The 18,104-nt window shown below is 34.7% G+C and overlaps 1 protein-coding gene across 1 annotated transcript; it reads right to left on the reverse strand.

The window, feature by feature from the left end:
* Positions 1-5,802: 5,802 nt before the first annotated feature.
* LOC139872483 (ran-binding protein 1 homolog b-like) lies at positions 5,803-8,650 on the reverse strand. The gene is made up of 4 exons (XM_071860368.1): positions 8,426-8,650; positions 8,124-8,275; positions 7,866-7,991; positions 5,803-6,355 (listed from the first exon to the last, which is right to left on the reverse strand). The coding sequence occupies exons 1-4, from the start codon at positions 8,572-8,574 to the stop codon at positions 6,132-6,134; spliced, it is 651 nt and encodes a 216-aa protein (XP_071716469.1). The 5' UTR covers positions 8,575-8,650; the 3' UTR covers positions 5,803-6,131.
* Positions 8,651-18,104: the final 9,454 nt, after the last annotated feature.

The following is an 18,104-nucleotide window of genomic DNA, read 5'->3' on the forward strand; positions in this document are numbered from 1 at the left end:
CGAGCAACGGTATGAAAAAACTTCGAGTTTTTGTCCCCTAATTTTAACCAAAGATATCGAGATTGGAGTCTTCGTTTTGATTCAATGCGAATATTTAACTTCTTTTTGAGTAACTTTAAATACGCCAACATTGAAAATTCGATATCAGACAGGTCCCGTGTTTTGAAAGCGTCCTTGATTTTTTGAATTTCATTATCACACTTCTTAAGATCATAAGAATCATGATCCCTTTGAGATACATTCCAACTTCTCAAATCGCCTTTAAGCAAACGTAACTTTTTGTTAACAACAAAAGCCGCCCAACCATCCACTTGAAAATTTGACCATTTAGATTCGCACAATTCTAAACAACCATTTTTTGATAACCACAAATTATTGAAACGAAAAGGTTTAGGACCCCAATCACATAATTTTGCACCCCAAACAATTGGTTTGTGATCAAGCTTGTTCGTTTGGACGGTTTGTAGGATTGCTTCGGGCCACAAAGTAACCCATTTGTGATTGACCAACAACCTATCGATACGAGAAAATTTCCCACTAGGACCTTCCCAAGTAAATTCGTCATTTGTCAGTGGTTGATCAAGTAATGAAGCATTGACAGTGAATTCATTAAAATTAAGAATGCTATTAAAATCAATCGTTTCTCTAAACCTTTCTTCCGGGCAACGTACCGAATTAAAATCACCCAAAAAACATAACGGTCCCGGCCATCTAATAGCAATATCAACAAGTTGAGCCCACACAATCTTTTTCCTACTTTCTTGTTGTGGAGCATAAATATTGACAATAAGAATGATAGTATTAGAAGGATGATACCTCAACATGGAAGCGATCCAATGTTTCCTTTTCCAAGACATAAGTAATGAGAAGATGTCCGTTCTCCAAATTGATACAAGACCTCCCGATCTTCCATTTGCTTCGACTTGGATTGATTCAAAGGCGAAGTGTTTCCAAATTTCATTTAACACGGGTTGGCATACTACTTTTACCATGGTTTCTTGAATAGCTAAGAATTGTAATTGATGACGATTAACTAAGGATCCCGCCATACGACCTCTTGACTTATTACCTAGGCCGCGTATATTCCATGAGGCAAGCCTCATGGTTTTGAAGATTTGATAGGCGTGTCGTCATCCGCCATATTACCCATGAAAAGCCCAAAGTTATATAACTCCTCTCTATACGATATCTTCCTGGATTCAAACTGAGTTACTTCATCAGTATCAAGTTGGACCGAATCAAGGACAGTTTCATACTTTATATCATTTGTTGTATCAAACATGTTTGATAAATTGGGGACATTATCACTCCAAGTGTTACCTATCTTTTGACCATTGTTTCTTTTATGCACTTTGGGCTCAAGTAAAATCTCCTTACTGTTATTGGAATGGCAGCAACGATTTTTAATTTCATTGCAAGATTTACGACAAGCAGACCCAATACATTGATCTTCTGTGATTGTGGGAGGAGTTGTTTTTGTCTTGAGTTTTTCTGCAAATGATGATTGATTATCGATGAAAGAGGTTACAGGAGGGGTTTTTGTGTTTGGAAGAGATAATTTAGGAGATGAATTAGGAGATAAATGGTCGTAGGATAGTCCTTTACATTTAAATTAAAAGGAACTTTTTGGGGTTTGGTGTTATCAACAGCCGAAAGTGAGCTGTTATTGTTATCCAAATTGTCAAAAGGTTTAAAAAATGTCCTTTTGATTTCCTCTGCTACCAACTTTGAACCATGCCTATTGACTTTTTGGGACAACATGGCTTTTGTCAGTTTTTCCATTGAATTGTGTACATCAACTTTTGTACTATTTTTTTGGGGTGTGTGGAATTTTGAATCCCCAACGGTAATAGCTATCTCACCATCCTCCAATGGTGGTTCCGGGCAAGTCTGCTGATTTTCGGTGGCCGGAGTATCAACTTGAATAGGTTGGGCATTATCAAGTATTGGAGAATCAAGTGGTTTAACCTTTTTTTGTTCCTCCGCAGCTTTAATGGCCTGCTGTAAAATCTCATTATATTCGAAAATAGCTTCATCAGGGATAATTTCAATGACCCCTTCGTAATTAATCTCTTCAACCCATATGTTACATGTTGAAATATTGGCCACATTAGCAGAAGCCATTTTTTCAATGGGTCCAGGGTTGTTAATTTCAATCAAAGCAAACAAGACATCAGCTCTCTTGAGTCTGTGGGAATTGCTATTGATATGAATAACCCTTCCAAAATTTTTTGCTACTTCAATAGCACAATCAGGCGAGGCACAATCAAAGGGAATGCCGGAAATTGCAACCTTAGCTATTCGAGAGTAAGAGTTTGTTCTTTGCACCATCGGTATAACATCAATGAATTCTTCTTTACTTAGCGTTGGTCCCATAGTCATTCGTTTGAAACTATCTTCATCCGAGCATTGAACGATGTAACCAAATAACCCCCAAGCAGAGATTGACTCAATGGCGATGAAACGACTCTTCAACCATTTGAACAATTTCAAAGCCGAGATCGGTACTTTATCAATTATAAGGGCAGTTAAGTGTATATTTTTGCAAGTTTCCATGTTCTTGGATAAATTAATGGACAGTGGGCTTGAAGGGGTTTTTGGCATCCCTTTAACAGGGTGAAACTTTTGAACATGAGGTTTTGGCTGGGAAACAATATTAAGGTCATTTTTTGCAAAATTAACTGTTAATGTCATACCATTTAGGATAATTCCATTAAGAGACTTTACCGCATTCGAAGCTTGTTGGATATTGCCCAGTTTGGCAAATGCAAACGATCTGCCTTTTATCCAGGATATACCTAAAATTGTGCCGTACTCATTGGTAATGTTGCGGATGGTGGCCGGATTCGTAAAACGTGAAATGTTACCCAGGAAGATGGTGGATTTTTGTGAGAATTATTTGTGATTGTGATGGGTTTTTGGAAGGGTTGATTGAGGGTTTGGATGATTAGGTTTAATTGGGATGGAATTGGGGAAAGAAGTTTTGAAATTTTGAGAGGATTTCATATTTTTTAATAAGTAGTCTTCTATTTGATTGCATAAGATTTTTTACTTTAGAAATGAAGTGGAGGAAATTTTCTGCAAGTAAGTTCGTTTACACATACTCCGTAACAAAACTAAATGTTAGAGACTTAGTATAGGTGTATTTAAGTGAGGGTTTTGAAAATGACTATGGGATCATGAATGATCAAATTAATGACGAGGATAGTGACCCGCTAGTGAGGGTTATCATTAAGGATTGGGATGACTAACGAAAGGTTAAAAACGATTATGGAATACCATAGTTACATCGAATACATTTGATTATTGTTTTAGTAAAAGAAAGATGCGTTCTCCTTTATCTTATCTAAGTAGAAAAAACTAAATTTGTTTAACCATTTTGTGTAGTAAAATGAAATGAGGAAATATCGATGTCGTGTGTAACAATCCGCTTAAATCAACTCGAGACGCTGCTTTCACCATCACAACCACTCCTTGACGTAGGCACACAAGGGCGATTCTATTATGATTCCAGTGGTAGCACGGGTTACCAGTGAAATACTCGATTTAGTGAAAAAAAATTTGGGCGGCTTTAACTAATTATACCACTAGATACTGTTAATTTTTTTTTAGCGACGCCATTGAAATATGTAAACTTTTTTTAAACTTTTAACTAGTGACATCCATGACTACGAATCATATATTCGCCACTGTCGGCGCACACCATCTTTCTACTTCTGTTTTTGTTTGGGTCGTTTAAATAGATGTTTCTTATTTTGGGGTGTTTGTGTTTTTATGTAAGGAGAAGGATGGAATAGAGAATAACAAATCATAGTTTAATTAGGGTTATATTTTTGAGAGAGTGATGACTTTTTCTACTTTTGAGAGTTGTTTTAATTCTGGGTGGAGAAATGACTAGTCTTTATTCTCGGATAGGGGAATGATTGTCTACATCTCACTTCCTCGATACATCACTTATGTGGTATTGGGTTTTGTTGTTGTTTGTATAATCTATAGTTTCTATTAAAATTCTAAAATGATGATGTCATTATTAGACTAATTCTTTTGTTAATAAAAAATCAAAAAAAAAAAAATCTAAGCATGGTGGGTGATGTCATTAATTTAAATAATTTTGAATTAAAATTAAATCTTATTAATTATTTATTATTATTAAATATTATTAATTAAATCTTATTATTAAATCTTATTAATAATTATTTTAATTATTAAAATTAAATAATTTTGCATTATTTTAATTAATTATTTTGAATTGAGTACGAGAATGTATAAAAGCTAGGCAGAAGGAAACAAATTCTAAATTTATATTTTAATTTACACTGTTAAAATAAAATGACAATCAATATTATCTCTTATGATTGGATGTGAATTGTTTAATACGGAGTATCATTTTAGGTGTTTGATGAAATGTTCAGCTGACGAGTTTCTTAGTCGGACTCGGTAGTTCCACGGGTCATTAAACTAAATAACTTTAGCATTTACGTTAACTTAATACTTAAAACTTATCATTAAACTGGTTCGTTTAAACAAACATGTGGTTTCACGAGTCATTTCACTGGTGTAAATGATTTTGCATTTGATTTTAATTAATTCATACCTATTATCATTTATTATTTATTGGGATTCGGATGGAAGGATATTATTATAATCTTTGAACGTTATCCTAACAATCGACAACAACATGGTGGGGCCCATTGGTCTTTGATTCAGTTGTGTCCAAGTTTTATAAATATACTGGGAAAAAGTCTATTACACCGGAGATTAGGGGACGGGTCGAAGTTGATTACTTAGAGATTTTTAGTTAGGTCATGGATAATATGAAGGGTGTTCAACAAGGTCGTGTTATCTAAATGCCCCGCTCAACGACTCGAAGACTAATTTGAAGCAAAAGAAGGATAAGAAGGAAAAGAAGAAAAAGATTGTTCAAGGAGCAGAAATGGAAATGGAGGCGTTTGAAGTTTTTATTAAAGATGCTTGATTTTCGATCTCGAGTTATATGTTTTAGTCAACGTTATGCCTCTTGGTATGGGGTGTAGATGACTCTAATCTTTCGTTTTGTCGGGTAGATTGATGTTCATCTTTTTATGCGTTTGTTAGTAGTTCGGGTCTTAATATGGTCTTGCTTTAGTGTCTTTAGTGGTTTGTTGTGAGCTTTTCGTTTTTTTGTTCGTCGTATATTGTTTAGCTCGATAGTTTAGGTTTGTAAGTTTTTCGACCGGTTTTCATTTTTCAGATGAACCCCTTTATTATAAAAGTTTCTTTGTTTTTGTGCAAAAAAGAAAAAATGACAGTATTTGTAGACATTATCGTAGACACCGCTACCACTCTTCAAGCTCTTAGGTCAATAGGTAAATTAGTAGTTTGTAATAATTTAGACAATTAGTCCATTACCCTCTCTTGTTTTTTTTTTTTTTTTTTTGAAAGGCAAACTCACACACCCATCTAAATCTAACTCGAATATATACACCACGAATTGTCCTAAGCAGGACTCGAACACTCAACCTCAAGGTTGTAATCACTAGAAATGCAACTAAAGATGCAAACAATGAACCAAATGGAAGAAAGGGCCACCACGACCCAAACATAGCCATATGTTTGGTGTTCTTTCAGCGTCAATTCAATTATTTGCAATAAAGTTTGTGTTTGATTCGCTGCTTGTAACTTGTTACAGTTCATTATCGTATCTCTCACACGTGCACCTGATCTCTCACTTTCAAGGAACTCAAATTTCAAACGGTACCAAAGATTTCATGGATCTAATTTGATAAAAAAAAAAATTAAAAATTCAAAAAAACCAACAGTAACTTCCACACAAGTTATGCCTTCTGAGATATTATGATTTTAAGGATCCAAACAGCATGATTTTGTAAAATAAATCACAAACATATTAATATATTATGCAAATGCTGGGGAACTTGTAAAAGATGTACCACTCCTATACTTATACCAAACACAACCACAAAAGACACCCCAAACGAAAACACGACTCACCAATCGCCACTTGACTTTTCACAAAAAGTTTGAACAAAACCAGAACAAGCCTCAAAATAAATAGATTAATTTCCGTAACATAACACAAAGATATAAAGTATAATGTAAACCTCATTTGGTTTCAGAAGGCAAGTATCGGAAGACTAAGTTGAGGAAGCGGCAGTCTCTTTATCTTCCTTCTTCTCTGAATCTTCTGCCTTTTCAGGCTCTTCGGTTTTGGGTGCCTCAGTTGACTCCTCGTTGACTTTATTATCATCAACGCTCAATTTTTCAAGTAACCCAGCAGTACTGGAAGCATCCTTGTTCTCATCCTTGTCCTGTTGGGACTCTGCAACCTCTTGCACCGTTTCCATAAACTTTTTGCAATCTAACGTCCAAAAAGTACGTACATAGTTTAATCAATGGTGCACATAGAATAAAACTTCAGCATATACATGCACATCGCTTATTTGAAAGGTCTATTACATCAAAGAGCAAGTATATGAAAAATCACAAAAGGTTCATATCGCACACGGCCTTGCAAACTTATTATTAAAGACACGCGTACAAACAGAAAAAAAAGGTAGTTGCATATTACAAGTTTTTAGTCTATACAAACAGTTAGACTGGCTATAAAAATAACTTCAAATAGTTTGATGGAATAAATATTACATGTAAATTTGGTATCCTGACACGGGCAACAAAAAATTTACTAAAATTTTAACAGTCTAATAATTAGCTCTGAACCACTATTTCTTCATATTTGGTTAAACACTAGTAATTCTCATTTTTATTTATCATATAAAAACAAATTATGACAGGCTACATCATATCACTGACATAGATTGTAAGCTTTAAAAGCTTCATAAGAAGTAGTATATTATAATTGCAGTTGATAAGGATTAATTAATGTAGAAATATCAGTCTTAAAAACATCGAATGTGAGAGCTCTGTTTTAACCAAAATGTTACGACAGGTCATGACCGATTTTTTTTAAACATTCCACAATCTGAGTCGCATAAGTAAAATATAAAATGTTAAAATTTTTTAAACCAAGATGCGTTTTAAATAAGCAATGACATCTCTTAAAAAAGTTCACAGTCACAATTACAGTTACAATCATAATCGGAATCATACCAAAAGGATTACAGAAGAAAAAAGCTTATGCGCCTTTTTAGTTGTCGATACAAAGAGTCAAAACAATGATAAAATCTTCAGAGGTTTCTAGCAAACTATGACCATAAGCAGGAGCAGACTTAGAGGACTATGAATGATGATAAGAGAAAAATCCTAATTGGGAATATATATGAATTCAATAATGACACTCAAAGACTGTTTTTAGCTCTATAGATTTCTAAAGCTTTCTTTGTTCTGTACTTCTCTTATTTAGACGGACCTTGCGAACAGATGCTATTTGATTTGAAAATCATAAGTTTACAAAAGCACTAGGAACCATAGAAACAAGGTAGTCATAAAACAGGTAGTTCAGTCTCCCGGTGAAATATCCAAATAAAGAAATGTGCATCAACTGCATGAGTTTTTCTACAACACTCCAAATAACTAGCGTTTGAGAAGTAAAAATAATCACATAGCAAGAACCAACAACAAGCTTCAGATACAATCAATAAACACATTTTAAAGTAATAAACCTAACCGAGATGAATAAACACTATCCTGAATCTATAAACTACGATGGCATGAAATTAGAACCTAAATAAATGTGTAAGTACAAGATATGACTCCAAAATAATGATGCATCCTAGCTTAAGACATTAAAACCACAATAAAACAGATAGCATACTTATAAACAAAATCAAACACCGAATTCTACCAATTACAATGAAATTTTCTCTTCAAACAAATACAGACAAGCACACACATCAGAAATGAATACTTACTTTCAACGGATCCAAAACGAATGCAAAAAAGCTCATCTTTCAATTCACCATCAGAAAAATCAGCAGCATGCCACACACATGACTTATCATTACCAGCATGTTCTTGTACAGACGTACTCGGGATAACTACCACACCGATAACAATATCATAATTACATTAATCAATCATACAATAACCTCACATTATCATCAAATCAAATCAATCATAAAACACGATATTAAATAAATAAATAAATCAATAAATCCATACATATATACCTAAATGATTAGCACAAATCTTCAAAGTTTTCGATTGTCTCATAACAAGCCTTACTTTACCAGTTTCCTTATGTTTCAATAACTTAACTGATCCAGCACCTCTTTCTTTCCATTGATTTCCGTCTTTATCAAATCGATATAATTTCGATTTACTGATTCAAAATTCAAATCAAAGTTAGGGTTACAAACTTACTTTTAACCAATAACAGATCAATCAACCGATATACATGCACACACAGACATACATATAATTTAGATACAGATGTAGATATTAATTAAGTTTAAAATATTTAGAAAATTACAGATCGAGGATAGCGTCTTCATTTTCTTCACCGGTAGTGACGGCAACTTCTTCAAGTTTAACAATCGGAGCGATTTGTGCTCCGGTGTCTTCGTCTTCTCCGGCGGCGGTTTCTCCTTCTACGGTAGGTTCGGGATCGGAGGTAGCCATTTTGTATTGTTTGGTAGGTTATTATCAGTCAACAGAAAGTGTAATTGGCTGGCTGACGGACAGGAATGTGTGAGACTTGAATTTGGAGAGTTGAGAACAGACTGAATGAGAGTTTATATATGATTAAGATTAAGAAAAATGTGAAGTGGTTTGGGCTTGGGTTTTTGGTTGACCCGTGTAGAAACCGGGTCGGCCCATAATTGCTTAATGCTTAAACCTTAAATCAAGGTGAATTTCGCGTATAAATACGAGACTGCCAGAATATAAAAACAAGTCGAGTATTACCGGCTACATTTGGCGTTTGCAGTTGCGGTTGGAAGATAGATCTTTTAATTAGGAAGGTGATACGTTTTGATCTATACACACTTAATTTACTACTAGGGGGATGATTCTCACACACACTTTTTTGATCCTCACACACCAATTGATTATTATTAGAAGAGTAAAAGGTTAAAATAGGTGTGTGAGGATCAAAAAAGTGTGTGTGAGAATCATCCCCCCTACTAATATGTCCTTACTTATAATAATAATAACAGTAGTTCAACTCTCTAGTTAAATTTAAAAATATACTTGTAAGTTTTATGGTAAAAAGTGTGTATGGATCATTTTAAGTTTTATTAGAGCATAGTCGATCCCATTTTTCGCCGTTAAAGGAATCCGACGCTGGGGAGACGACAGTGGCCACTCCGTTCCGGCGTTAAAGTGGCGTTAGCGGCCATCGTTGGTCGAGCGACGTTGGTGAGGAGATACCCGTTACAAATAAATATATATAAAGTCAATATTGAAAAATTAAGACTCTGAAAAGTTAAAACATGACCCTTATTATCGGATAGAAGAAATATAATTTTTTTATTTAAACCTACTCAATTTATCTCATTTTTTCACAACACTTTCAATATTTTTCTTTGCACTCTATACACAACTTTAATAAGATATATGTCTAGCAACCAAATAAGTTTAACGATCCAGATAACTCAAGCCATCCCAACAATCCAAATCACCCAAACCATCACAACAATTTATTCAATCCATACTTGAGTCAATGAAATCTGTTTACAACCGCACATAGCGCTTTTTAAAATCCATATAACTATCAAACACAAGTCCCACAAATCCAATTTTTGAGTCCAGGAGACATGGAATAATTTTCGGTATGGAAACCTAGTCGTGAAGAAAGTGATTCGAGCCCGCAATCGTTTCAAGACGAAGTACCAACACCAACGTCTCAACGTGTACGAGATAAAGGAAAAGGAAAAGCAGCTGAGGAAGAACCAAGCAAGAAACCAAAGGGAACACATAGTGGAGTCATGGTCAGTACATGGACCTAGCACGATGAGTTACGTTTGACGAATGGTTGGGTTCGTATTTCGGAATATTCAAAACATGAAAACGACTTAATCGGTATATATCATATGTTTATAATAAATTTAATTATTTTATATAATATATATATATATATATATATATATATATATATATATATATATATATATATATATATATATATATATATATATATATATATATATATATATATATATATATATATATATAGGGATGGCAATGGGCGAGAAAAAACCCGTGACCCGCGGGTACCCGATCCGTGATGGGCGGGTAAAATCATTAAATCCTACCCGCGGGCACGGGTACGGGTAAAAATTTATACCCGCCGACGGGTCGCGGGCGGGTTGCGGGTACATACTATCTGTCGCTGGTAAAACCCGATCCGCTAATTCATGAGACATTTTTTAATTTATCAGCGAGTTTATGCATACAATTATCAAATTTAAAAATGATTTTACTTGTAATCCAATAATAATTAAAAATATAATATTCGATATAAGTAAACAACTTGATTTTCACGTCAATTTACACATGTAGCTTGTACATATAGTTTATAATTAATAAAATTATCAAACTTTTCTAAAAGAAATTTAACGAAGTTGTATATTATTATTACCCGCGGGTAACCCGCGGGTCATGGGTATTCGCGGGTCACGGGCAAGGGCGAAGTTTTTTTACTCGTGGGCGGGTAACGGGTCTCAACGAGGAAAAAAACAACCCGACGGACGGGTCGCGGGTATATAGAACCCGTGCCCGTTACCCGCGGGGCCATCCCTATATATATATATATATATATATATATATATATATATATATATATATATATATATATATATATATATATATATATATATATATATATATATGGGCAGGATCAATGGGGAAGTAACCAATCGGGGGGAAGCGGGGGGAAGCAAAAAAAAAAAATTTCGTTTTTTTTTGAATTTTTTTTTCCGGCATCAAGATCACACGAAAATATGAACATTTAGAAGAGACACTTTGTAATGAATGTTATTATTTAGGCGGGAAAACGATCGACAAAAATAACATTCAAGATAATATTGTTCGTGAAGAATATGAACGTTTTTTTTTTTTTTTAATGTTTTGTGAAGTAAAATTTAGCCCGATTTAGAGTTTGGTGTTTTGGGTTTATTCCATAAACCCAAAACACCAAACCCTAAACCCTAAACCCTAAACTCTAAACCGTTCGTGTTAAAAACTCAATCTAAACCCTAAATCTAAACCCTAAACCCTAAATTTCTAAAACCTAATATCTAAACCCTATAAACCCTAATATCTAAACCCCAATAGCTAAAACCTCAAAATACGCTCGAAAAACACGATAATTGTTATATATTACTTCTTTGAGCGTTGTGATGACCCAGAAATTTCGACTAAATTTAAACTTAATCTTTGTATGATTAACATTTCCGACACGATAAGCAAAGTCTGTAAAACTGAATCTCAAAATTTTTGAATTACTTTTATATATTTAAATACCCTTCGGTTATTTTCGACGATTCACGAACAATTATATGTAAATAGATACATATATACTATAACATGAAAAGGTAACAATGTATTAATTGTTTGATACCGTACATTAAACTTATTGGTTTAAATATCTATTTGAATGTATATGATAAGTTGAAATATTTATTATTAAAATTTATTTATAAATAACGTCCAATGTGTATTTAAAAACTGATTTATGTATATTAAAAAGATATATACATATATATAATAAACGATAGTAACATTCGTTTATTGATTCAATTGATATTTAGATAAGTTAACTAAAGCGTTTAAGATGAACCAGTTAAACACTAATTTGCTACAGTGTTTTCAAATTGCCACATTACTCAAAATGATACAGTGTTTTCGAAAATCACTATTTGCTACAGTGAAATTGACTTTGCTACAGTGAATTGCTACAGTAAAACACTATTTCAAAATGAAAATGTATATATTATATATATATTAACAAATAGCGAGGCGATGATTTATAGAAGTAAATGACCAAAACATTTGAAAGTTTAAGTTATACTATGAGTGGTATAGTTTATGAATAATTTAAGGCTATATTTTGACAAAGGTACGTGACACGAAACGTAAAATGCAAGTGTTCTAAAGGTACGAAAGGACATTCGAAAAACCGGAACCGGGACATAAGTCGAGTGATTGAAATGTCCCGTTCTTATTGATTAAAAACGTTCCATATTAATTGATTTCGTTGCGAGGTTTTTGACCTCTATATGAGACGTTTTTCAAAGACTGCATTCATTTTAAAACAAACCATAACCTTTATTTCATCAATAAAGGTTTAAAAAGCTTTACGTAGATTATCAAATTATGATAATCTAAAATATCCTGTTTACACACGACCATTACATAATGGTTTACAATACAAATATGTTACAACAAAATAAGTTTCTTGAATGCAGTTTTTACACAATATCATACAAGCATGGACTCCAAATCTCGTCCTTATTTAAGTATGCGACAGCGGAAGCTCTTAATAATCACCTGAGAATAAACATGCTTAAAACGTCAACAAAAATGTTGGTGAGTTATAGGTTTAACCTATATATATCAAATCATAATAATAGACCACAAGATTTCATATTTCAATACACATCCCATACATAGAGATAAAAATCATTCATATGGTGAACACCTGGTAACCGACATTAACAAGATGAATATATAAGAATATCCCCATCATTCCGGGACACCCTTCGGATATGATATAAATTTCGAAGTACTAAAGCATCCGGTACTTTGGATGGGGTTTGTTAGGCCCAATAGATCTATCTTTAGGATTCACGTCAATTAGGGTGTCTGTTCCCTAATTCTTAGATTACCAGACTTAATAAAAAGGGGCATATTCGATTTCGATAATTCAACCATAGAATGTAGTTTCACGTACTTGTGTCTATTTTGTAAATCATTTATAAAACCTGCATGTATTCTCATCCCAAAAATATTAGATTTTAAAAGTGGGACTATAACTCACTTTCACAGATTTTTACTTCGTCGGGAAGTAAGACTTGGCCACTGGTTGATTCACGAACCTTAAGTTCCTTGGATAAACCTACTGGAAAAGAGAAAAATGGATCTAGCTTCAATGGATCCTTGGATGGCTCGAAGTTCTTGAAGCAGAATCATTACACGAAAACAAGTTCAAGTAAGATCATCACTTGAAATAAGATTGTTATAGTTATAGAAATTGAACCAAAGTTTGAATATGATTATTACCTTGTATTAGAATGATAACCTACTGTAAGAAACAAAGATTTCTTGAGGTTGGATGATCACCTTACAAGATTGGAAGTGAGCTAGCAAACTTGAAAGTATTCTTGATTTTATGAAACTAGAACTTTTGGAATTTATGAAGAACACTTAGAACTTGAAGATAGAACTTGAGAGAGATCAATTAGATGAAGAAAATTGAAGAATGAAAGTGTTTGTAGGTGTTTTTGGTCGTTGGTGTATGGATTAGATATAAAGGATATGTAATTTTGTTTTCATGCAAATAAGTCATGAATGATTACTCATATTTTTGTAATTTTATGAGATATTTCATGCTAGTTGCCAAATGATGGTTCCCACATGTGTTAGGTGACTCACATGGGCTGCTAAGAGCTGATCATTGGAGTGTATATACCAATAGTACATACATCTAAAAGCTGTGTATTGTACGAGTACGAATACGGGTGCATACGAGTAGAATTGTTGATGAAACTGAACGAGGATGTAATTGTAAGCATTTTTGTTAAGTAGAAGTATTTTGATAAGTGTCTTGAAGTCTTTCAAAAGTGTATGAATACATATTAAAACACTACATGTATATACATTTTAACTGAGTCGTTAAGTCATCGTTAGTCGTTACATGTAAATGTTGTTTTGAAACCTTTAGGTTAACGATCTTGTTAAATGTTGTTAACCCAATGTTTATAATATCAAAAGAGATTTTAAATTATTATATTATCATGATATTATGATGTACGAATATCTCTTAATATGATATATATACATTAAATGTCGTTACAACGATAATCGTTACATATATGTCTCGTTTCAAAATCATTAAGTTAGTAGTCTTGTTTTTACATATGTAGTTCATTGTTAATATAATTAATGATATGTTTACTTATCATAATATCATGTTAACTATATATATAACCATATATATGTCATCATATAGTTTTTACAAGTTTTAACGTTCGTGAATCACCGGTCAACTTGGGTGGTCAATTGTCTATATGAAACCTATTTCAATTAATCAAGTCTTAACAAGTTTGATTGCTTAACATGTTGGAAACATTTAATCATGTAAATATCAATCTCAGTTAATATATATATAAACATGGAAAAGTTCGGGTCACTACAGTACCTACCCGTTAAATAAATTTCGTCCCGAAATTTTAAGCTGTTGAAGGTGTTGACGAATCTTCTGGAAATAGATGCGGGTATTTCTTCTTCATCTGATCTTCACGCTCCCAGGTGAACTCGGGTCCTCTACGAGCATTCCATCGAACCTTAACAATTGGTATCTTGTTTTGCTTAAGTCTTTTAACCACACGATCCATTATTTCGACGGGTTCTTCGATGAATTGAAGTTTTTCGTTGATTTGGATTTCATCTAACGGAATAGTGAGATCTTCTTTAGCAAAACATTTCTTCAAATTCGAGACATGGAAAGTGTTATGTACAGCCGCGAGTTGTTGAGGTAACTCAAGTCGGTATGCTACTGGTCCGACACGATCAATAATCTTGAATGGTCCAATATACCTTGGATTTAATTTCCCTCGTTTACCAAATCGAACAACGCCTTTCCAAGGTGCAACTTTAAGCATGACCATCTCTCCAATTTCAAATTCTATATCTTTTCTTTTAATGTCAGCGTAGCTCTTTTGTCGACTTTGGGCGGTTTTCAACCGTTGTTGAATTTGGATGATCTTCTCGGTAGTTTCTTGTATAATCTCCGGACCCGTAATCTGTCTATCCCCCACTTCACTCCAACAAATCGGAGACCTGCACTTTCTACCATAAAGTGCTTCAAACGGCGCCATCTCAATGCTTGAATGGTAGCTGTTATTGTAGGAAAATTCTGCTAACGGTAGATGTCGATCCCAACTGTTTCCGAAATCAATAACACATGCTCGTAGCATGTCTTCAAGTGTTTGTATCGTCCTTTCGCTCTGCCCATCAGTTTGTGGATGATAGGCAGTACTCATGTCTAGACGAGTTCCTAATGCTTGCTGTAATGTCTGCCAGAATCTTGAAATAAATCTGCCATCCCTATCAGAGATAATAGAGATTGGTATTCCATGTCTGGAGACGACTTCCTTCAAATACAGTCGTGCTAACTTCTCCATCTTGTCATCTTCTCTTATTGGCAGGAAGTGTGCTGATTTGGTGAGACGATCAACTATTACCCAAATAGTATCAAAACCACTTGCAGTCCTTGGCAATTTAGTGATGAAATCCATGGTAATGTTTTCCCATTTCCATTCTGGGATTTCGGGTTGTTGAAGTAGACCTGATGGTTTCTGATGCTCAGCTTTGACCTTAGAACATGTCAAACATTCTCCTACGTATTTAGCAACATCGGCTTTCATACCCGGCCACCAAAAATGTTTCTTGAGATCCTTGTACATCTTTCTCGTTCCAGGATGTATTGAGTATCTGGTTTTATGAGCTTCTCTAAGTACCATTTCTCTCATATTTCCAAATTTTGGTACCCAAATCCTTTCAGCCCTATACCGGGTTCCGTCTTCCCGAATATTAAAATGCTTCTCCGATCCTTTGGGTATTTCATCCTTTAAATTTCCCTCTTTTAAAACTCCTTGTTGCACCTCCTTTATTTGAGTAGTAAGGTTATTATGAATCATTATATTCATAGATTTTACTCGAATGGGTTCTCTGTCCTTCCTGCTCAAGGCATCGGCTACCACATTTGCCTTCCCCGGGTGGTAACGAATCTCAAAGTCGTAATCATTCAACAATTCAATCCACCTACGCTGCCTCATATTCAGTTGTTTCTGATTAAATATGTGTTGAAGACTTTTGTGGTCGGTATATATAATACTTTTGACCCCATATAAGTAGTGCCTCCAAGTCTTTAATGCAAAAACAACCGCGCCTAATTCCAAATCATGCGTCGTATAATTTTGCTCGTGAATCTTCAATTGTCTAGACGCATAAGCAATCACCTTCGTTCGTTGCATTAATACACAACCGAGACCTTGCTTTGATGCGTCACAATAAATCACAAAATCATCATTCCCTTCAGGCAATGACAATATAGGTGCCGTAGTTAGCTTTTTCTTCAATAACTAAAACGCTTTCTCTTGTTCATCCTTCCATTCAAATTTCTTCCCTTTATGCGTTAATGCAGTCAAGGGTTTTGCTATTCTGGAAAAGTCTTGGATGAACCTTCTGTAGTAACCAGCTAGTCCTAAAAACTGGCGTATGTGTTTCGGAGTTTTCGGGGTTTCCCACTTTTCAACAGTTTCTATCTTTGCCGGATCCACCTTAATACCTTCTTTGTTCACTATGTGACCGAGGAATTGAACTTCTTCCAACCAAAATGCACACTTTGAAAACTTAGCGTACAATTCTTCCTTCCTCAATACTTCTAACACCTTTCTCAAATGTTCACCGTGTTCTTGGTCATTCTTTGAGTAAATAAGTATGTCATCAATGAAAACAATGACAAACTTGTCAAGGTATGGTCCACACACTCGGTTCATAAGGTCCATGAACACAGCTGGTGCATTAGTTAAACCAAATGGCATGACCATAAACTCGTAATGACCGTAACGTGTTCTGAAAGCAGTCTTTGGAATATCATCTTCTTTCACCCGCATTTGATGATACCCGGAACGTAAGTCAATCTTCGAATAAACAGACGAGCCTTGTAGTTGATCAAATAAGTCGTCGATTCTCGGTAGTGGGTAGCGGTTCTTGATGGTAAGTTTGTTCAACTCTCGGTAGTCGATACACAACCTGAATGTACCATCTTTCTTCTTGACAAACAAAACAGGAGCTCCCCACGGTGATGTGCTTGGTCGAATGAAACCACGATCTAAAAGTTCTTGTAATTGGCTTTGCAGTTCTTTCATCTCACTGGGTGCGAGTCTGTAAGGAGCACGAGCTATTGGTACAGCTCCTGGTACAAGATCTATTTGAAATTCAACGGATCGATGTGGGGGTAATCCCGGTAATTCTTTCGGAAATACATCGGGAAATTCTTTTGCGACGGGAACATCATTGATGCTCTTTTCTTCAGTTTGTACTTTCTCGACGTGTGCTAGAACAGCATAGCAACCTTTTCTTATTAGTTTTTGTGCCTTCAAATTACTAATAAGATGTAGCTTCGTGTTGCCCTTTTCTCCGTACACCATTAAGGGTTTTCCTTTTTCTCGTATAATGCGAATTTCATTTTTGTAACAAACGATCTCTGCTTTCACTTCTTTCAACCAGTCCATACCGATTATCACATCAAAACTCCCTAACTCTACTGGTATCAAATCAATCTTAAATGTTTCGCTAACCAGTTTAATTTCTCGATTCCGACATATATTATCTGCTGAAATTAATTTACCATTTGCTAATTCGAGTAAAAATTTACTATCCAAAGGCGTCAATGGACAACTTAATTTAGCACAAAAATCTCTACTCATATAGCTTCTATCCGCACCCGAATCAAATAAAACGTAAGCAGATTTATTGTCAATAAGAAACGTACCCGTAACAAGCTCCGGGTCTTCTTGGCCTCTGCCGCATTAATATTGAAAACTCTTCCGCGGCCTTGTCCATTCGTGTTCTCCTGGTTCGGGCAATTTCTAATAATGTGGCCCGGTTTTCCACATTTATAACAAACTACATTGGCATAACTTGCTCCGACACTACTTGCTCCGCCATTACTCGTTCCGACACCATTTGTTCCTTTCGTTCTATTAACCCCTGGTCCGTAGACCTCACACTTCGCCGCGCTATGACCATTTCTTTTACACTTGTTGCAAAATTTGGTGCAGAACCCCGAGTGATACTTTTCACACCTTTGGCATAGCTGCTTCTGATTATTGTTATTGTTGCGGTTATTATTGTTGTTTGGATGATTGTTGTAGTTGCTATTGTTGTTGTTGTTGTTGTTGGGCCATTTGTTGTAGTTGCGA

This window comes from Rutidosis leptorrhynchoides, chromosome 10 (genome assembly GCF_046630445.1).
Source record: "Rutidosis leptorrhynchoides isolate AG116_Rl617_1_P2 chromosome 10, CSIRO_AGI_Rlap_v1, whole genome shotgun sequence".
In the NCBI taxonomy this organism is placed as follows: Eukaryota; Viridiplantae; Streptophyta; class Magnoliopsida; order Asterales; family Asteraceae; genus Rutidosis; species Rutidosis leptorrhynchoides.

Bases quoted from the DNA above. Each gene is read 5' to 3' on its own strand.
- LOC139872483 (XM_071860368.1), bottom strand. From the start codon at position 8,574: ATGGCTACCTCCGATCCCGAACCTACCGTAGAAGGAGAAACCGCCGCC. The intron at 8,276-8,425 runs GTAATTTTCTAA...ATTTTGAATCAG, and splicing joins GAAGACGCTATCCTCGATCT to TAAATCGAAATTATATCGAT. The intron at 7,992-8,123 runs GTATATATGTAT...TCGGTGTGGTAG, and splicing joins GATTTGTGCTAATCATTTAG to TTATCCCGAGTACGTCTGTA.